This window comes from Schistocerca serialis, chromosome 7 (assembly GCF_023864345.2).
Source record: "Schistocerca serialis cubense isolate TAMUIC-IGC-003099 chromosome 7, iqSchSeri2.2, whole genome shotgun sequence".
Taxonomy (NCBI): domain Eukaryota; kingdom Metazoa; phylum Arthropoda; class Insecta; order Orthoptera; family Acrididae; genus Schistocerca; species Schistocerca serialis.
Window position 1 is genome coordinate 326,638,887 of NC_064644.1, and position 22,525 is coordinate 326,661,411.

The 22,525-nt window shown below is 42.9% G+C and overlaps 1 protein-coding gene across 1 annotated transcript in view; it reads right to left on the bottom strand.

Annotated features, from left to right (window-relative positions):
• Nucleotides 1–22,525, bottom strand: part of LOC126413044 (uncharacterized) — a 113,193-nt gene that overhangs the window by 85,124 nt on the left and 5,544 nt on the right. Inside the window, exon 3 of the mRNA XM_050082940.1 lies at nt 3,649–3,860. Coding sequence (XP_049938897.1) covers nt 3,649–3,860 — 212 coding nt within the window. The remainder of the gene's footprint in view (nt 1–3,648; nt 3,861–22,525) is intronic.

Below are 22,525 nucleotides of genomic sequence, written 5' to 3' on the forward strand. Positions count from 1 at the left end.
CTTCCATTGGTGCAGTATCTTTTGTTGCTTACGAACCATTCTCAACAAATTTTGTAATGACATAAATAGAGGCTCTGGCGCTAGTTTTGGTATCTTTCTCGGGCCTGGCGAATTATTTTTTCCTTGGTTAATAGCGTGTTTTACTTTTTATTCATCCAAGTGCTGGTCGGCATTCAGTAGATCTTGGAGTTCTTCGCTTACTCGTCCTTCACGATCTAGGTTGAAAGTATCATCAGTTCGAAATTAATGAACGTTATCCAGAATCTCTCTGAAGATTTTAGTTTTATTTTTTGTTACATTTCTCCCCTGATGGATCAAAGGGAATATATTTTTGAAGATGCTGCATTTTTATGATCCAGTTTTCTGATTATGTGGACCCATTTTGGGCTCTAAATTGTTTTAATTGATTTATTACCAAATTATTCAATCTGTACGATTCTGTTTTGCATACTGGGTTTGTAGTTTGTTTGAAAAGTTTATACATTTTTCTCTTGATTTTTATATTATTCAGTATATGGTGAGGAGTCGTTTGGCGTTCTGGTATGATTTGGATTTTAGGAGTGCACCCAATTACGGCTTTATTTATGATGTCAACAATTTTCCATTAAAATCATTTGTATGTTCTCTGTTGATTGTACCTTGAAGTTCCTGTATGGATGCCTTAATCATTTGGCTGAATTTTTATGTATGCAAATTGCATATGCCTTGGATAATTTTCTGAGGTTGTAGCTGTCGTAAATTTTGGCCATTGACTTTTATTAGAGATGTACGGAAAAAAGTGGTAGATTATCACTCCCGACACCATCACCCACCCATCTTTCACTACATTGATTTTTAATGCAATGTAAACTTATCATATGATCAGGTATTGATGTAGCCGGTAGGTCCTATTTAGGTTGGTCGATCGTTATCAGATCTTGTTAAATTATTATTATGAATAAGTTATTCGAGTATACGACCATTACGGTTAGTAGCTGTGTCACCAAATAAAACAGAATAGGCATTGGAGTCACCCATTATAATCAAGGGTCCTAAGGATACTGAACAATTGACAGATTCTGTATTTGTTGTATCTATTGTAGGATTGTATATCATGGCCTGATATACACTCCTGGAAATGGAAAATAGAAAACATTGACACCGGTGTGTCAGACCCACCATACTTGCTCCGGACACTGCGAGAGGGCTGTACAAGCAATGATCACACACACGGCACAGCGGACACGCCAGGAACCGCGGTGTTGGCCGTCGAATGGCGCTAGCTGCGCAGCATTTGTGCACCGCCGCCGTCAGTGTCAGCCAGTTTGCCGTGGCATACGGAGCTCCATCGCAGTCTTTAACACTGGTAGCATGCCGCGACAGCGTGGACGTGAACCGTATGTGCAGTTGACGGGCTTTGAGCGAGGGCGTATAGTGGGCATGCGGGAGGCCGGGTGGACGTACCGCCGAATTGCTCAACACTTGGGGCGTTAGGTCTCCACAGTACATCGATGTTGTCGCCAGTGGTCGGCGGAAGGTGCCCGTGCCCGTCGACCTGGGACCGGACCGCAGCGACGCACGGATGCACGCCAAGACCGTAGGATCCTACGCAGTGCCGTAGGGGACCGCACCGCCACTTCCCAGCAAATTAGGGACACTGTTTCTCCTGGGGTATCGGCGAGGACCATTCGCAACCGTCTCCATGAAGCTGGGCTACGGTCCCGCACGCCGTTAGGCCGTCTTCCGCTCACGCCCCAACATCGTGCAGCCCGCCTCCAGTGGTGTCGCGACAGGCGTGAATGGAGGGACGAATGGAGACGTGTCGTCTTCAGCGATGAGAGTCGCTTCTGCCTTGGTGCCAATGATGGTCGTATGCGTGTTTGGCGCCGTGCAGGTGAGCGCCACAATCAGGACTGCATACGACCGAGGCACACAGGGCCAACACCCGGCATCATGGGGTGGGGAGCGATCTCCTACACTGGCCGTACACCACTGGTGATCGTCGAGAGGACACTGAATAGTGCACGGTACATCCAAACCGTCATCGAACCCATCGTTCTACCATTCCTAGACCGGCAAGGGAACTTGCTGTTCCAACAGGACAATGCACGTCCGCATGTATCCCGTGCCACCCAACGTGCTCTAGAAGGTGTAAGTCAACTACCCTGGCCAGCAAGATCTCCGGATCTGTCCCCCATTGAGCATGTTTTGGACTGGATGAAGCGTCGTCTCACGCGGTCTGCACGTCCAGCACGAACGCTGGTCCAACTGAGGCGCCAGGTGGAAATGGCATGGCAAGCCGTTCCACAGGACTACATCCAGCATCTCTACGATCGTCTCCATGGGAGAATAGCAGCCTGCATTGCTGCGAAAGGTGGATATACACTGTACTAGTGCTGACATTGTGCATGCTCTGTTGCCTGTGTCTATGTGCCTGTGGTTCTGTCAGTGTGATCATGTGATGTATCTGACCCCAGGAATGTGTCAATAAAGTTTCCCCTTCCTGGGACAATGAATTCACGGTGTTCTTATTTCAATTTCCAGGAGTGTATATGTGACTGGTCTTCAGTATATTTTTGCAGTATTGTTATTTGAACATCTTCATGTCGTTAGAGAGGTATAATTCTTGTAGCAGATATAGCTCTATCATGATTTATGGCCACTCCTCCTGTGTAATTTTGTGCATTATATCGATAACATATATAATCCTTTAATTCAACTGGAAATTCACCAGCTCTTGTTTCTCTAACTCCGAAGATTTCGATATTTTCTTTGTCAATTACGTACTTGAGTACAGGTTGTTTTGTACGGTGACCATTTGCTTTAACAGATGCAATTATTAGACACTTCTTCTTCAATGTTGTGCAGGCCATAATGTAGAAAGGAATATTGGTTATTTTCTGATTTTGCATTACTAATAAAGAAGGGGTTTGCAGTTCCTGCTTGAACAATGATAACTTTTCGCTTGAAGAATGGTGTGGCCACTTGATCCACTGCATTAACCCCTTTTTTCTTCTTTTCTGGAAATATGTTAATGAAGACTGTTGTTTGGAAGAACTGCTTCTGGTTTTGATTCAAGATCAGGCATTGTCGGAAGATCCACACAATTAATGGTATCCGCTGTTTCGGCACTTGCCGGCTCCTTTGGATATTTGGGACATTTAATATTAGCAGAATGATGATTTTCTTCACAATTTGCACTTATTAAGGTTTTAACTTCGGAATTACGTTTCCTGGCGAAGTGCCCACCGGTACAGTTGATGCATTTTACTTTGTTCCTGCTTACCGCACTGTTCCGCGCCCTCCCCCGCCGCGCTCTTTACACGTTCCACTACTTGTGCTTGCACCTGCCGCCTGTGAGTGGTGATTGGTCGTTGATGTCGAACATAGGCGCTGGTCACATTAATGTGACCGGACCCTGTAAATAAGCTCCGTCACACAGCATAAATTGGATTGCATAGATAGATGATCTAATCTTTCGGCTGGAAAATACTACTAGGCGATGAATTGCTTTTATTAGAGAATGGATATGAAGAGTGTAGTTTAGTGTGTGTGTGTGTGTGTGTGTGTGTGTGTGTGTATTTGTGTGTGTGCGTGTGTGTGTGTGTGTGTGTGTGTGTGTGTGTGTGTGTGTACTGACGCGGTTGTTGTGTGTGTGTGTGTACTGACGCGGATGGTGTGCCGGCAGCGTGTAGGGCGGCCAGACGAACGTAGAGGCGACCAGAGGGCAGCCCCTCATGTCCAGCTGGGCACTGTGGGTCGGCGCCGGCTCCAGCCGTCCGTGGCAGGGGTGCGGTGCCCACCGCGACAGGCGACCTGTAGAGGTCTCCACCAGCAGCAGCCGCGACACCCCGCGAGGTGCGGCCAGGGTCTCGCTACGACTGTGGCAAACAACGACACAACGGTCAGCGTCCGTACACTGCTGTACAGATAGTCTGAAGGCTGACAAACAAATAAGCACAGTGGACGAAAGATCTTCACGCAAACATTGTGTAACACTGCCACTAGCATTGGCAGCTGCCTCGAGAGCAGAGTCCATAAGTTTCTCCAGCTAAGTAGTACCAGTTCAAGTCAGTCATTTATTATGTACAGCTATCAAAATTGCGGGCACGTTAATCGCATCTTATCACCCATCGTTCTAAATAACGAACAGATACAAAAGCCGTAAACGAGATGCAAAAGAAATTATTAGAAGCTAAAGAGCAATGTAATCGGAAAAGAAATGAAGCAAAAGCGATTGTAAGATCAGCACACACTACATCGTGGGACGCGTTTATGACCAGAGGTGAATATGACATCTGTGGTATATGAGAAATAGCATGTAAATTAATGAAACGCCTCAGCAATGAGGAGGAGACACCGTAAATCTAAAGGAAATACAAACATCTGACTGGATTACAATTTATAAAGAACTATTGTGCAATCCAGAAATCAAAGAATCAGATAAAAAAGAACAATAAGAACACCTAAGGGATAGACTGTACTGAACTGACGGAATTGAAGACAGTTTTAAAAAAAATGGAAAACCGAAAATCATAAGGACTAGAAGGAATAAATACCGAACTGAAAGTCCATGGCAAATTGAAGCCGTGTGCCGGACTGAGACACAGGACGTTTGTCTATCGCAGGCAAGTGTGGTACAGCACTTGCCCATGAAAGACAAAGATTCCGAGTTCGAGTCTCAGCCCGATTGGTTGGTTTGTGGGGGTTGAAGGGACCAGACAGACTCGGTCCGACACAAGTTTTAATTTGCAAGGAAGTTTCGTATCAAGCTCACAATCCGTTGTAGAGTGGAATATAACTCTTGAATCATCCCCCAGGCTATAGCTGAGCCATGTCTCTGCAGTATCCTTTCTTCCAGGAATGCTAGTTTTGCAAGTTCCGTAGGAGAGTTTTTGTGAAGTTTGGAATGTAGGAGATGAGGTCCTGACTGAAGTACAGCTGTGAGGAGTTTAGAGTCGTGCTTGGGTAGCTCAGTCGGTAGACCAATTACCTATGAAAGGTAAATGTCCCGAGTTCGAGTCTGTTCTAGTACACAGTTTTAATTGGCCAGAAGTGTTCTATCAGCGCAAACTCCGTTGTGGACTGAAAATCTCATTCTGGAAATAGGGAACTGATTAAACACGGAGGAATTCTCTTAGAGGTGGGGATGCTACATGTGCTTTAACATGTGCTGGATAAAATATGATACACCGGGGGAAAGGAACATAGCGAAGGTAATTTCAGTGCGTAGGAAAGGCCACAGAAGTAATGCATCTAACTACAGGGGCATAAGTATCCTGAACATTGTTTACAAAATGTACAGCAATATAATAAACAACAGACAGTGAAATACCTCGGATGTAATTTTGATGGAGGAACAATCATGCATAGACGGTGTTTCCACAGTAAAAGAAATAAATCAAGAGACGCAGGAATTTAATCTGAAAACTTACCTAGCATTTGTGGTGAATTTGAAAAACATTAGATAGAACTCACAGGGACAAGCTAAGGGCAGTACTCGAACAAAGAGAAATCCCTAAATATCTGGTCCAAGTCGCAAAAAGCCTGTAAGTGAACACTAGAACTAGAACTGACACGAGTAAAGCGATAACACTTGAAATACACTCCTGGAAATTGAAATAAGAACACCGTGAATTCATTGTCCCAGGAAGGGGAAACTTTATTGACACATTCCTGGGGTCAGATACATCACATGATCACACTGACAGAACCACAGGCACATAGACACAGGCAACAGAGCATGCACAATGTCGGCACTAGTACAGTGTATATCCACCTTTCGCAGCAATGCAGGCTGCTATTCTCCCATGGAGACGATCGTAGAGATGCTGGATGTAGTCCTGTGGAACGGCTTGCCATGCCATTTCCACCTGGCGCCTCAGTTGGACCAGCGTTCGTGCTGGACGTGCAGACCGCGTGAGACGACGCTTCATCCAGTCCCAAACATGCTCAATGGGGACAGATCCGGAGATCTTGCTGGCCAGGGTAGTTGACTTACACCTTCTAGAGCACGTTGGGTGGCACGGGATACATGCGGACGTGCATTGTCCTGTTGGAACAGCAAGTTCCCTTGCCGGTCTAGGAATGGTAGAACGATGGGTTCGATGACGGTTTGGATGTACCGTGCACTATTCAGTGTCCCCTCGACGATCATCTTTGGTGTACGGCCAGTGTAGGAGATCGCTCCCCACACCATGATGCCGGGTGTTGGCCCTGTGTGCCTCGGTCGTGTGCAGTCCTGATTGTGGCGCTCACCTGCACGGCGCCAAACACGCATACGACCATCATTGGCACCAAGGCAGAAGCGACTCTCATCGCTGAAGACGACACGTCTCCATTCGTCCCTCCATTCACGCCTGTCGCGACACCACTGGAGGCGGGCTGCACGATGTTGGGGCGTGAGCGGAAGACGGCCTAACGGTGTGCGGGACCGTAGCCCAGCTTCATGGAGACGGTTGCGAATGGTCCTCGCCGATACCCCAGGAGCAACAGTGTCCCTAATTTGCTGGGAAGTGGCGGTGCGGTCCCCTACGGCACTGCGTAGGATCCTACGGTCTTGGCGTGCATCCGTGCGTCGCTGCGGTCCGGTCCCAGGTCGACGGGCACGTGCACCTTCCGCCGACCACTGGCGACAACATCGATGTACTGTGGAGACCTCACGCCCCAAGTGTTGAGCAATTCGGCGGTACGTCCACCCGGCCTCCCGCATGCCCACTATACGCCCTCGCTCAAAGTCCGTCAACTGCACATACGGTTCACGTCCACGCTGTCGCGGCATGCTACCAGTGTTAAAGACTGCGATGGAGCTCCGTATGCCACGGCAAACTGGCTGACACTGACGGCGGCGGTGCACAAATGCTGCGCAGCTAGCGACATTCGACGGCCAACACCGCGGTTCCTGGCGTGTCCGCTGTGCCGTGCGTGTGATCATTGCTTGTACAGCCCTCTCGCAGTGTCCGGAGCAAGTATGGTGGGTCTGACACACCGGTGTCAATGTGTTCTTTTTTCCATTTCCAGGAGTGTAGAAACAGATCAAGAAGTAAAATAAGAATGTAGCTTGTCACCAACATGATTAATTATCTTGTAGATGATATTATCAGCGATTGGAAGAGAGATAGAATATCAGGCATTACTATTGGGAGGAATGAACATATTTACGCTATGTTATTCGCGAATGATCAAGTTATCATAGAAGACAGTGAAGATTCGTTACAATTGGCACTACATAAACTAAATGAGATAAGTACAAGCTGCAGTCTGACTATATCTGTAAATAAAAGTAGAGCCATGGTCTATTTAGGAAGTAATCCAGTACGAAGAGAAATAGCCCTTAACAATAATCCGATAGAACAGGTAGCCCATTTCATGCATTTAGGATGTTACATGCCATTTGATCAACATAAGGAAAACAGGAAAAATACTAATACTTACCAGCGTATTGAGACAAGCATTGAGACACAAGTGAAATTTTATGTAGTCATAGCAATCCGTACTTTATTATATGTCGCAGAAAGTTGGACGCTGAGAAAGAAAGATTTTCGGTAACTATAAGCAGCAGAAATGAAATTTTTAAGATCTGTGGAAGGCTGCTTTAGAAAAGAAAAAAATATAGACTAATAATAAAGGAAGAATTAAGACTTCAATAATCCAAAAGGCAATCCAGTACAAGAAGAAAAAACGGCAAAAACACATACTTCATATGTCACCACGAAAACTTCCTAAACTAGCAACGGATTGTTGGATGTAAGTACCGCTTTTACGCAAAACACCATTTTTCTCAGTACTCAAACATGTTTTGGCACCACTGTGCCATCATCAGTGGGTTTTCGTTTTTATTTATTCTGCAATGTGAACATTTTTGTTAAATGGTTATAAAATTATGTGCATTTTTAGTTCAAACAACAGATCGTTTCTTTTTGTAAATACCTTTACATTTGGTATGCATGAATTTTCTGGATCACTTGTGTGTTAATTACTACAGGTAGCTTGTCATCTACAACCAAAAGATGTAGATGAGAATTCTCATCAACATCTTTTGCAGAATAAATAAAAACGAAACGAAAACCCACTGATAATGGCACAGTGGTGCCGAAACATCTTTGGTTACTGAGAGAAACGGTGTTTTACATAACTGGCGGACCTCACATCCAACAATTTTAACTGAAAACACGGCCAATACGAGGAGCTGCAAATCAAACCGATGGCTATAGCAACGGATTGTAAATCATGGGCCAAGAGAAGTGTGGGAAGATCGAGGATGTGATGGCGATACCGAAATAGGTCCTACGCCTAGCCGTAGAGTGGCTGAAGAAGAAGAAGTTCTAAATAATCCCAGACATTCCATATGAGATTGAGATCGGGTGATTTAGGGGCCAGCCGAAGTGTGATGTGGTGAATACGGTTATTACAACCTTGGAAGACGAGTGTGTCTACAACATCCCCGTCATGAAGTTGTTGAAGAATGCTCAACAACCAGGAACATATGTGTGCATCTCTGTGAATACGTTGTTACCACCTTGGAAGACGAGTGTGTCTACAGCATCCTCATCATGAAGACGCAAAAGAATGCCCAACACTTGGTCACCGAGGATGTTGAAATAGACATCCTAGTTCATGTTCACGGTAACCTGAATAAGGGAGCCCGTCTCATGACACGAAAAACACTGCAAAAACATACACACTATCATTTTCTCCCAGAATCACACCATTCACACACTGCGAAGCACACACCTCATTGAGCCGTCGATGCACCTCTTTTCAAGAGGAGAAGAGGCGAAACCGTGACTCGTCGGATCTTTCTACATGCTTTCAGTCAGTTACTGTCCAGTTTCTGTGTTGTTTCGCCTATAAAAGACGTACCGCTTTGTGAGGTACATAAATCCGTTGCATGCAGCTGCCTTCGTAATTTTCTCTCGGAAATTGGTTGACATAGACCGTCAATACAAGTAGCAATTACTGCTGTGTTTGAAACCGATTGCCACCGACAAGGTGTTATTCTCGTTCCTCGTCCCTTTCCTGGAACCTTTCTACGATCATTGAAGAAGCGTTAGTTGGCAGTGAATGATATACCGTTTCTTGTTGATACACTGGGCTATCTATGGTAATAAACCAACAAACCAGGCAGCTTCGTTCACTGTCGGATCATGAGCTCGTCGAAACACGTTAGCTCCTTTCTGCCATTCTTCATATCTCGACATCAACCCATGTTACACGCCAACTACATACAATTGACTAGCACATATACACCACTTCACCACCATGAGCTACGTTTGTGGTCGAGGATCACATGACAGCATGGTACCGATCCTACACCATCTACTGCGCTCTTTTAAAGGGACGACTAATGTTTTTCCAGTGAGCTTAGTTACTGTAGTACACCCTAAGACAAAAAAAATAAAAATCAGCAGGAGTCATGTACACGTATAGACAAACAAATGACTACAATTTCAGGAAAATTGGGGAAAGACCCGGTGACCGCGCTGGCCCAACTAGGGTGGGATACCAACCTGACTGTTGTCCGCCATACGGCCTAACAACCAGGAGTGGTCGCCTGGGCGCTATTTCTTTTCATAGCAGGATCCCTTTGGTTGTCATCTGCAGCGGCCTTGCAGCACAGCAGTACATTGACGATCGACGATATTGTATGAGCCGTTCTCTTGCCCTTAGTAGCAAGTGGTCCTGGATTTATATTTCAGCAAGATAATGCCCGGCCTTATACGGCGAGAGTTTCTACTACTTGTCTCCGTGGTTGCCAAATCCTACCTTGACCAGCCAGCTCGCCAGATCTCTCGCCAACTGAGAACTTTTTTTTTTTTGGAGCATTTTGGACTGGACCCTTCAACCATGTCGGGATATTGACAGTCTAAGTAAGGCCCGTTTCACACTGGGACACTGGTGACGGTCACTAGCGACGGTCACCGACAGAGATACATTCGTTTGAACTGGAGCGTTCACACCGGGACACTACACTGCCTCACCGAACCACTGTGAAAAAATGGCTCAAATGGCTCTGAGCACTATGGGACTTAACTTATGACGTCATCAGTCCTCTAGAACTTAGAACTACTTAAACCTAACTATCCTAAGGATATCACACACATCCATGTCCGAGGCAGGATTCGAACCTGCGACCATAGCGGTTCTCGCGGTTCCAGACTGTCGGGCCTAGACCGCTCGGTCACTCCATCTGGCAACCACTGTGACCCAGCAGTGACTTACCATCGCCACATGTGACGGACAAGGTCACTGAGTTTACAGCAGTCACTGTCAGACATGGATTAGTTTGAACTGGAGTATTCTCACTGGAACACAGACACAGCGCTGCAGTTTAGCCAACCGACAGGCAGTCATTTCCGAGACAGTGACACGGAACTTTCATTGTACATTATACTCTACACATTGTAGCCATGGCTTTAGATTTGATTAACACTGAAGATTTTGCAAGTGAACTAGAAAGTCGTCCTGATATTTGGGATGTGAAAAGCGATGGCTATAGAAACAAAGCGATGAAACGAATGCGTGGCAAGAAATTATAACGAAGTTTGTGCCTGATTTCAATGAGCAGAGCATGGATGAGAAAAACAAAATTGGTAAATTGTATGTTATTTTTCAAATTTAGTACCTTATTCTTCAGAACGTAAAAGGCTAGCGAAATTTAGTTGCTACCCCTGTACGAGTCCATTTCACTAACTTATCAGTTGGCAATACCTATGGTGTCGGACACCATTGCTCCAGCAGTGTTCACCACAGTCACCGGTGACCATCACTGGCGGCCGTCACCAGTGTCCCGGTGTGAAACGGGCCTAATGCACCAGTTGGATACAATTTGGCTCGATATACCGCAGGAGGGTACCCAACAACTATCAATCTACGCCAAGCCCAATAACTACTTACATAATGGCCACAGGCAGACCAACGCGTTGTCGACTTCCTCAATTTGCGAAGTTCTTTCTCCTCAATAAATGAGGCATTTTTTCTGAAATTGTTATCATTTGTTTGTCAGAACATGTATATCACATTTACTGGTTTACGCCCCATTCGCATAATGCCTTCGAGGTACCTCGGTTTACTTATTTTTTAAATTAGAGTGTATGTTAAGAAAGCTGCACCAAGCTTCTTTCTGCACATTGGAGACATGATTTTTGAAGTAAAGGTATACTGGCTGAAATTTTGCAAATTTGAAATCAAGGTTGTGACACTCAGTTTAAAGAGGCTGTAAGACAATGTTGTATTTCGTCACTGCTACTGTTAAACACAGAGATCAGCAATACGCAACCCAGAGAGCTCATACGGAACCACCAGAGAGTTTATGCGTTTTCTGTACAAGAAAATACACTTAAAAACTACCAGCTGGAAACAGATAATGGCAGCTCCTGTGCGCTCATTGTTTTTTAGTGTTGACAGTTAATTCGCGTTTACATCGTCGATCACAGCACAGCTTGGGGACTTCAGCTTTATCCAAAATTTTCACCGCACGACTCACCTTCAGCATTTCCTACAACTAGAAGCGCGAGCGCGAACAGGTCAACAAATGAGCGGGTGGTGGGCCTGTGAGTGACATGGTAAGCGTACGAAAACATCTGTGACGCTTTGCCAACCTTGCAGACATTTTGTTAACAGTTTGTCCATTTGGATAATAATGAAATTAGGTGCAACCTCTGTTTGAAAAACTTAAAGTCTTCGGGAAATGTAGAGTGGCGCACATAAAACCACCCCCTGCGCTGAAAGGAATATGAATGAAGAAAATCAACGTACATCATCGCTTTCTTACATTTTTATTGTACAGTTTCATTATTAACTACGTAATTAACAGTTTAAGTAACAGATTTGCTTTTATTAGTTTAATAATCATGTTTTAGAAAGGAATTTAAAGTCTGTGTTCAAAATGTTCTCCGCCAACATCCAAGCAAAGTTGTGCACATCGAAGCATGTCAAGGAAAACACTTTTCAGTACTCTTTGAGGAATGTTCGAAATTTCTTCACATATGTTGTTTTTTAATGTGTCAAGTGTTCTGGGATTGTTACGGTTGATTCTAGCACTTAGAAGTCCCAAGAGGTAAAAGTCATATGGTGCAAGTCGGGAGAGCGAGGTGGCCATAAGCCCTTACTAATGGTTCACTCTTCTGTAAAATCAGTATGTGTGTGAACTAAGGACAAATCCGACGTATGAGAAGTTGCCCCATCTTGCTGGAAATATGCAAAAGATTTTTAGTTTGGAGTTAACAGAGCCGAAAATTCATTGTAGAGTTGCAAGTAAACATGTGTGTTGACAGTTTCGTTGAAGAACAATGGCCCAATAATCCTGTTTCCAGATACAGCACACCATACACCAATTTTTAAATCGTGTAACGGCTTTTGCAGTATGCCATGGGGATCCTCTGTAGCCCAGTGTCTTGTGTTTTGTGAATTGACGTAATTCGACAGATGAAACCAAGCTTCACCCGTCGAAAAAAGGAGGAACGGATCAAGATGTCCCCCCAGCGACATTTTCCAGCAACCAATTGCAGAAATGTGTATGCTTACCCTTGTCTGCTTCTTTTATTTGATGAACGCTAAGGTATCATTTTTAAGTCATAAAGGATGCGTTGACGTGACCTGCGAGATATTCCACATTGCTGTGATAATCGTCGTTTTGACTTGTACGGACGTCTTTCTACGTGTGGCGTCACGTTTGCCACAACTTCAGGTCTATGTACAGCTGGTGCACTATTTGTCTCTAAATTAACAACACTGCCTGTCGAACGCCACTTTCTCACTGGATCCTGAATCTTTGATTTTGCAGGAATATTACTCTCAGGAAACTTTTCATGAAACGTGTCACGAACAGCTTTAATGGATTCAGACCGCACATATTATTCAACAATAAACACACGTTCTTCAATGGAGTAAGTCATGATAATGAAGTACACGGTTTATAACGACCACTTTCCGTATGGAGTACTCACACGCTACTGCTGTTGGAACGTTGGCAAATAAACTCGCATGCTAGTAACGCTACTCACGCGCAGTCGCATTCCGGTTCGGGCCGGTTTCATATGCGTCACTCTGTATTGCAACATGTAGAAAATATCGTTTCACAACGGCAAGGTCAAATTATTTATTTAACGAGATAATAAGAGCTTAAATAGAGTGTTACATACACTCCTGGAAATGGAAAAAAGAACACATTGACACCGGTGTGTCAGACCCACCATACTTGCTCCGGACACTGCGAGAGGGCTGTACAAGCAATGATCACACGCACGGCACAGCGGACACGCCAGGAACCGCGGTGTTGGCCGTCGAATGGCGCTAGCTGCGCAGCATTTGTGCACCGCCGCCGTCAGTGTCAGCCAGTTTGCCGTGGCATACGGAGCTCCATCGCAGTCTTTAACACTGGTAGCATGCCGCGACAGCGTGGACGTGAACCGTATGTGCAGTTGACAGACTTTGAGCGAGGGCGTATAGTGGGCATGCGGGAGGCCGGGTGGACGTTCCGCCGAATTGCTCAACACGTGGGGCGTGAGGTCTCCACAGTACATCGATGTTGTCGCCAGTGGTCGGCGGAAGGTGCACGTGCCCGTCGACCTGGGACCGGACCGCAGCGACGCACGGATGCACGCCAAGACCGTAGGATCCTACGCAGTGCCGTAGGGGACCGCACCGCCACTTCCCAGCAAATTAGGGACACTGTTGCTCCTGGGGTATCGGCGAGGACCATTCGCAACCGTCTCCATGAAGCTGGGCTACGGTCCCGCACACCGTTAGGCCGTCTTCCGCTCACGCCCCAACATCGTGCAGCCCGCCTCCAGTGGTGTCGCGACAGGCGTGAATGGAGGGACGAATGGAGACGTCTCGTCTTCAGCGATGAGAGTCGCTTCTGCCTTGGTGCCAATGATGGTCGTATGCGTGTTTGGCGCCGTGCAGGTAAGCGCCACAATCAGGACTGCATACGACCGAGGCACACAGGGCCAACACTGGCCGTACACCACTGGTGATCGTCGAGGGGACACTGAATAGTGCACGGTACATCCAAACCGTCATCGAACCCATCGTTCTACCATTCCTAGACCGGCAAGGGAACTTGCTGTTCCAACAGGACAATGCACGTCCGCATGTATCCCGTGCCACCCAACGTGCTCTAGAAGGTGTAAGTCAACTACCCTGGCCAGCAAGATCTCCGGATCTGTCCCCCATTGAGCATGTTTGGGACTGGATGAAGCGTCGTCTCACGCGGTCTGCACGTCCAGCACGAACGCTGGTCCAACTGAGGCGCCAGGTGGAAATGGCATGGCAAGCCGTTCCACAGGACTACATCCAGCATCTCTACGATCGTCTCCATGGGAGAATAGCAGCCTGCATTGCTGCGAAAGGTGGATATACACTGTACTAGTGCCGACATTGTGCATGCTCTGTTGCCTGTGTCTATGTGCCTGTGGTTCTGTCAGTGTGATCATGTGATGTATCTGACCCCAGGAATGTGTCAATAAAGTTTCCCCTTCCTGGGACAATGAATTCACGGTGTTCTTATTTCAATTTCCAGGAGTGTATTTGTTAGTTTAAATACGTAACGATGTGATGGAAGAAGGTATAAATCAACAAATAGAGTTTTGAGATAATCGAGTTTCAGAAAAGTTTCAAAGAAAATCATATATCTGCAATAAGGAGTTTATCAGCAACTAATACAGCAGCTATCAATGCTATTAACAGCAGCGAACCATATAGTGATTCTTATCTGGAAATGGTAAATGACTTTTGGATTTGTCAGAAGACGTTTACACACAGCAAACAAAAGAAAAAAGACGGAGGAGTTGCCTCTTTCGAACTTGCTGTTGCTGATCAAGAAGCCGCAATGAGTCTTTATTTGGACACAACTCAGAGGTAATCCCTTAGAGTAGGCTGTTTCAGCTTGCATGTCTGCCAGCGGTCAACCGTGCATCCATGAGCAGTTGTGCTTTAAAGTCCTGTGTTACAGGGGTTTAGTGTGCGTGAGGTGACACTAGAACATCTTACTTTAGAGATTAGAGCAATGGCAGAACATGGACGATTTATTCTCGCAGTCGTATAAGCTACTCAACGACCGCATGACAAATCACCTCTCAAAGTCATGTAACAGCGAAACAGATAAAATGAGGTTTCTGAGTGATTATAAGGAGGACGAATGGTAGACCAAGAAAGAAGTGCTCGGATTAAAAAGGGTGTAAGACAGGGATGTAGTCTTTCGCTCCTACTTTTCAGTATATACATCAAAGAATCAATGACGGAAATAAAAGAAAGGTTCAAGAATGGAATTAAAATTTGAGGTGGAACGATTTCAATGTTAAGGTTCGCTGAAGATATGGATATTCTCAGAGAAAGTGTGAGAGTTGGCAATACTCTCTTAGGATTTAAAGGTTGGCTACAGCGCGCATGCACAAGCTCTGGAATCTAAGATGTTGTTGTCACACTTCGCAGCACACGGATTAACTAGTGCCAGTTTGGAAGACAGTGTAGGAGCCCGCCTGCTGTGGTGCGCACGTGTGTTGGGCGAGGGGTAGTCGCCGAGCTGCCATACTGCTGTGTCCGCCAGCAGCGACACAGGATTTGGTATTTAGTTGATAGTTTTTATAATTTGCAGCGTGCTTATTAATTTAAAGAAAAGGGTTTGTGTATGTGTGTAGCAGCAGATGGTAATGTTGATAATGATAGGAGTTGAATTCTTAAGGGAAACCACTGTTAGGTGAATAGATTAAGTATTGATTTTTGTCATTGATTTCTTTTGTAATTGTCAGGGAATTGTTTCACTATGCATTTAACTGAGAAGTATTTCAGTCTGTCTCAAGAGTTTGATTAATTTGTAATATTGCTTTAATGCCACTGGAGGCAGATTTACATACAAAGCGATTGTTCAAAGAGCTTCTAGCGTTTTGTTAATTGAATGAGAAAGAATCGCTTTTAGAATATAGTTTAATTGTTTTTTTAAAAAAGGAATTAGATTTGACCAAACCCTTTCTCTTGAATTATATGTAGTTGTAGTAAGCAGCAGCAGCCACAGCAACAGCAGGAGCCACCATACGCATTGCACTCAGCATGAATAATAGGTTTTTTATTTTTTTTGTTAAATAATGGAATGCAGCAGATAAAGCAGTGGCAGCAGAAAGACCAAGTAAGTTATTTGTTGTGCACAGGACCAATTAAAAAAATCTCTGTAATAGTAAAGTTAACAAGAGTACAAGCACGAGATTTTCAGTAGAGAACACGAGATAAGAAGATAGATCTCGAGACTTTCACCTGGCGACCTTGCCAGGATACTTTTTTTTTTTTTTGGATGAGTCGTAGTTAGACATGCTTCGTCTTTATACTGCCTACTGCAAGCTTACGCAACAGTAATCATTAGTGGAGGCACAGCATCTTGAGCGCTTGCACACTGCTTTGTATTAACACAAAATTTTTATTTCAGCAGTTTGATCTTTGAATTTGTTGGTGCATTGTGTAATAGTTAATTGAACAGTGGAATTTTTAGGATATCGGTGTATTTTAGTGACTGTTTTCGTTTGTATTGCGACAATGAGGACGTGAGCACAAAAGAAAATGGAAAATAATGCAGATGCTACCGCAAACGCGAATGTAGATACGGTTGTGAACATGAATATAGGAGCGGTTTCAAACGCAGTTTCCGAAAATTTGGAACAGAGAGTAGTAAATTCTTTTGAGAATATTGAGATCCGGGAATTTTCGAACAATACTGCGGAGAATCGGAATGTAGGCGATAATTTGCCAACAATGTGTGATGAACAACTGTGTGCTACATGCAACTTAGGACATGACAATACAGTGATGCAAACCGAACTCATTATGAGAGATTCCAGCGTTGCTTCCGCCGCAAAAGTGCAGAGTAATTTTGTTTTCCCCATTTTCGGTGGAAATTCAGGTCTGGTTGCCACTCCGATAGAGCGGAGTAATTTTGCCTTTCCTTCTGTTAGTGGAAATGCAGATACTGCTTCTGCCTAAACATAGAAGAGTAACGTTGTACTCCCTGCCCCCAGTAATGATGTTTTACAATTGTTACTGATTAATCTCACTGAATTTAATGACAGACAGGAGAGTAAACTCACTGAATTTAAGAGTAAACTCACTGAATTTAAAGACATACAGGAGGTTAAACTCACTGAATTTAACAACAATAATGCGAAGAATTTCAAATCGCTTCAGAACGAAATTAACGAGAATCTCACATTGTTTTGGGGTGAGGTGAATGACAATTTAAATAGTAAATTTGAAGAAATGACCAGTCAGTTGAGAAGTCAGCTACGTGAAGAATTTAAATCAGATATTAATAATCTAGTATCCCAACTTGATCACGTACAAAATGTTGATATTGTTGAAGTGAAACGACAGACGTCACAACAAGAACTGCAAGTAGAGGAATCAGCGAAAAATGTTGAGTCATTGTAATTACAGACCACCAATGAAGTTTCAAAGATAGAAACTCAATTAACGACAGTAGCTAAACAGGTAGATAAATTATCCATGAAAGTGACAGAACTGAGTATTGGGTTAGAGACGAGGTCAGATGACGCTCAGCTGGCACCGACCGCGGATACCGAAGAATTTCAGTCTCTGCAACGTTTTAAACAAGGGCAGATGACGATTAATCAGCAAAACAAACGTGACGTGAAAACATACAGGAACAGTTTGCCAGCATCGAAGAAAAGATCGATCGCAGCAATGATACTGGTAGATCCGATAATTAATTACCAAATTGGTAACGACAACGAGCGCGTTAATCATGGAAATGCCGACCACTTTTCTCGTGGATATGACACGTTTGCGGGACGTAATGAAGGAAACGTGAGACATGCTAAAAAAAAATCATCCGCTAAGAAAAATTACGAGATTGACTATAAGCATTTTCTCACAGTTAGGAAACTTAAAATTTTTCGCAATGCTAGTCACGAAATCCACCCTCGAGAGTGGTTACAACAACAACAATTTGACTATTCTTTACCACCAACATGGCCGATTGGCCACAAATTCATTTGCAGTTATCTTGAAGGAGAGCCTGCAACAAGAATGTGCTCAATAGTACGTGAATGTCACACATATGGTGATTTTTATCTAGCGTTCTTATCTGTTTACTGGTCAGAGACTACACAAGATCGTGTAAAAGTTGTGAGCAGTCGAAATTTTCAACTCCAGTACAATATTTTGAAAACATGATGCGCATGAACAGATATTTAACGAATCCGTACAGTCAGTCGGAATTAATTCGTATCTTTTTGACAAAACTGCCGATCAGATTACGCCACATAATTTTGGCAGGTAGGTGCAAAGATGACTTGGAGGCATTCCAAGCTCTTTTGCAAGAATTAGAGTTTGACAACTATGAAAACACACAAAGAGATAATAGTAATCAGTATTGGGAAAATAATAATCCGCGGCGTGACCGTAAACGCGTATGGAACTCGGACGAACCTCACGCGTACAGGGCGGAAGAAGATAGGCGCGATACGCGGCATCAACTGTATAACACAGATTATAGACGCCAGAGAAATGATTTTTATGATCATAGGAACTCTCAGTATCGAGCCCACGTGATAATTATCGTCATAACAGTTATGATGATGAGGGAACAAATCAAAATTGGCAGGATCACAGAAATTCCAATTTAGAGCGTGGTGACAATGTAGAAATCAGACCACCCAACCCAAGCAATAATTCGCGGCAATACGAGCCGGCACAACAATGACTAGCAACAAGGACTACAAACGAACTGTTTGTAGCGGTGGAAAGCCGACACACAAATTATGTTAACTTTGTTGGACTGGAGGACATTAGAGACGCATTATTACAAGAAAATGATAACAGCAAAATTATGTATGCTCATCCAATTATAAAAAACTTGGTAGGAAATATTCTACTTTCAGCTGTACTTGATTCTGGCAGCCCTGTGAATGTAATTAGCGAGACAATGTTTAAGAAGTGTGAACAGGCATCTGTTTGTCCTACCTTGCCATTAGTAAAGACCAAATTAAAGGGAGCCATTCAAGGAAAGAGTGTAGACGTACGCAATCAGACTTCTTTAGTTTTCAGGTGTCAAGGACACGAGTTTTCTGCAAATTTCTTAGTAGTCCCTCTTTTATCAACAGAAATTATTTTGGGTGTGGAATTCCTACGTGAATATAAAGCAATGTTAAACTTTTGTAATGCTGACGTCATGTTACGCGTAAATCAAATGCTAGTCACACTTAAATTTCAAGGATGGCTAACTAAGGAGGATGAGGAAGTGAATTATCTGCGTTTTCTATTTCCGCTTGAGGCACAACAATCACTGAATTTGTCTAATAGTTGCACAGATAACATCACTAAGTTTTACTATGAAACAGAACAACCCATTAGTACAGAACAATTAATTAAAAGGAAAGTTTACCGAGACGAAATAGATCCTAACGCAGGCACTAATGAGTTATTTGAAATATTACAAACAAATTGTGAAGTTTTTTCTCACAAGACAGGAACAATACGTAACTTTCTTTATGAATTCAAGGTCAAGGCACATAATAAATTTTTTGTACCACCATACGTCATGCCATTGACATACAAAGTCAAACAAGAAATACAATCCATGTTAGAGCAGGGATTCACCGAACCTGCTGTGAGTTCATATAACAGCCCATTACACGTGGTTAAGAAAAGGGATAATTCCATTAGACTGGTTCTTGATTCCGGACAAATTAACACAGTAATCCAACCTGAAACCGATAGACCACAGACTCTAGATGAACTGTTGCAAAAACACCATGAAGTAGTAAGTATAGCATTACAGAACATAATGAAAGCTGCAGACAGAAGAAAGAAGCTGCATAATCCACGAGTCAACGTCAAGAATTTACAGGTAGGTCAAAAAGTATTGCTTAGATCACATCGACTATCTCATAAGGGAAAATATTTGAGTAGGAAGCTTTTCTTGGTGTATGAAGGACCCTTCCGTATACGATGCATTGCACACACAACTCTGTGGAACTTGAGACAATTCGAACACATAAATCGCGAGGTCTTCATTACTTATCACACATTAAAGTTTTCAGGGAATAAGGCGTTAGGGGGTTTACTGATCTTCAGTAAATATATGTTTGGCGAGCATAGGTGCCCCAGCCGTTACAGTATATTCTTCCGATTTTAGTTTTCAGTACTGTTTCATAATCTTTGACTAACCTGTTTATCTATTAAGCTTTTACTATCAATCTATCCTGTATGAAAGACCAAGAATGAATGATTATGAATGATTTGTATTGTTTGAGAGAATGAGAACTTTGCAAAGGGACATTTCTGACGAGAGGATTATACCAGCTGTTGACATCTTACGATTGTTCACTGAAACAATGAAATTTTCGTGACTTATTTGAAGGAAAATGCAAGAAATAACTATGTACGTTTTTTAGGGAGAAATAACATGAAATAATAGAAACTGTTGACATTATCTTCAGGTAAAATATAGTGTATAAATGGCTCTGAATTGAGAAGGTATAATTGATGGGCAATAGTATAATTAAGAAACCTTCCAACTGACACTTGTTCTGATTTATGAGGTAGTTTGAAGAGTGATGATTTATGTGGATTTTTCGTGTTTATTAGTTTGCCAGGTAAGGCGTATTAGGATTTATGGACCACTCATGAGGAAGCACTTTGCAGACATTTATAGAACAAGAGAAGGTAAGAAAGATACACTTCTAAATGAAGAAACTCACAACGTTATTCTATGAAGGAAGATACAGCTTATACTCATTTGCGTAAAATTTAAGTCAGAGTAATGTTATGGTAGAGCACACTCTTAAAATCTAAGTCACAGTAAAGTTAAGACATAGTTATGAGTCACGGAAGGAGTTCTGATACAAATACACAGCAAAGTGTTGAATTATGTGATGAATGAGTGCCAAGAATATTTTTTGCTCTGTGAAATTGTGGAATGGTAAGAGTGATATTGATGTTTCTCTTCTTACTGTTGTTAAGGTTAACTTTATTGCAATTCTTACAGGAAACATGATCGCAACGGAAGTTTTCTCCATTGCAGAAACGAAAGCACTTAACGTGACGTAATTTTGTGTAGCTATGACCTAGATAATTATGTCGTGCATTAAACGATTTCTTTTCTCTTTCCAGAGTGAAATGACTCTTACGCCAAGAGGCGAGAGTATCTGCCATATTTTATGAATGTGTAAATAGTAGTGTAAAATAAGTCAATTTAATATTTATCTTGTGTTTTTCTATTTCATGATTGTCATTTAGTGATGCAGTGCCGATTCCAGCACGAGGTTAATTGGAAGGTGATGATTTTTCTCTTGTCATGTTGTAAATTTATTTCTTGTCACCTTGATGAAGAAACCATTTCTTTCAGTTTCTACTGGACAGATGGAGGGGTTTTGTGTGTGTATTTTGTAAATAATTTATTTTTTTATTATATACTTTGTAGGTTGTTCCTTTTTCTTGTTCTTTGTGACTGTCCAAGGTATGGCCATACACATTCATACAAAGACTAGGGAGGCCTCCAAACAGAGACAATAAGGACTGCATATAAAAACGATTGAGACGCTATACCACAGACATTGACGTTTGACATCAGAAATATTGACAGTCATTACAGACTGATAATTATAAATTTGGTATAACTTAGTAATTGGAGTGTAAAAATACTCTGACGCAAAGTCACGTAATTATTCACTAAATTTTGTACATATTCATGAATTGATTTGACAAGCCGTTGGCTAGACTTTTTCTAAATGATTCTGTAGCTTTTATTATATATAATAGCATCACTATGGAACTACTTTTCTAATTGTAGGATTATTTAAATATTTTATAACCAAAATGTACATAACAATTATTGTAACAAATATTGTAACATTCTTTTTCAGCATCACTAGTAATGTAAAAATAGTAGGTAATTAGAGTTCGATGGCACAGGATTTATGCCTTGAAATTAAAATGATATTTTTGTGTGGTGCCGCATTTGTAATGATTCGTGGTCACAATCAAAACTTTCCCACTGTTATTTGCCAAACTCATCATAAGAAAATTAACTTGCCACCGTGTGGTGAGCCTCATATTATGACTGAATTGAAAAATACATGCCACAAATCTGTGATTGCTGTGGCGAGAAATTTAAAGAAAATTGACTTCACCACCGTGTGGTGAGCCTCACATTATTATGACTTGAGATATATGCCACAAATCTGTAATTGCTACGGCAATAGCGTTAAAGAAAACATTTAAATGAGCTCAGAGCTCACATGCCTGTTTACATATAATTGCTTAATTTCTGTAATTTGGTTAGAGATATCGTATTTTAAAGGGAGAATCTATTTTCTATAAAATATGACGTTTCCAGTTTACAGAAATACTCGACCGAGGCTTGTACTACATACGTTTGAGGAGGTACTTATGCAATAACGCAGTGACGTGTGGTTGTCAGTGGACACGAGGTCCCTGAGTCTGCCAACACTGTCAAACTGTGTCATCCTGGGAGAGTGGACGTTACGTATTGTTGTCAGTGGACACAAGGTCCCTGAGTCTGCCTACGTTGACAAAC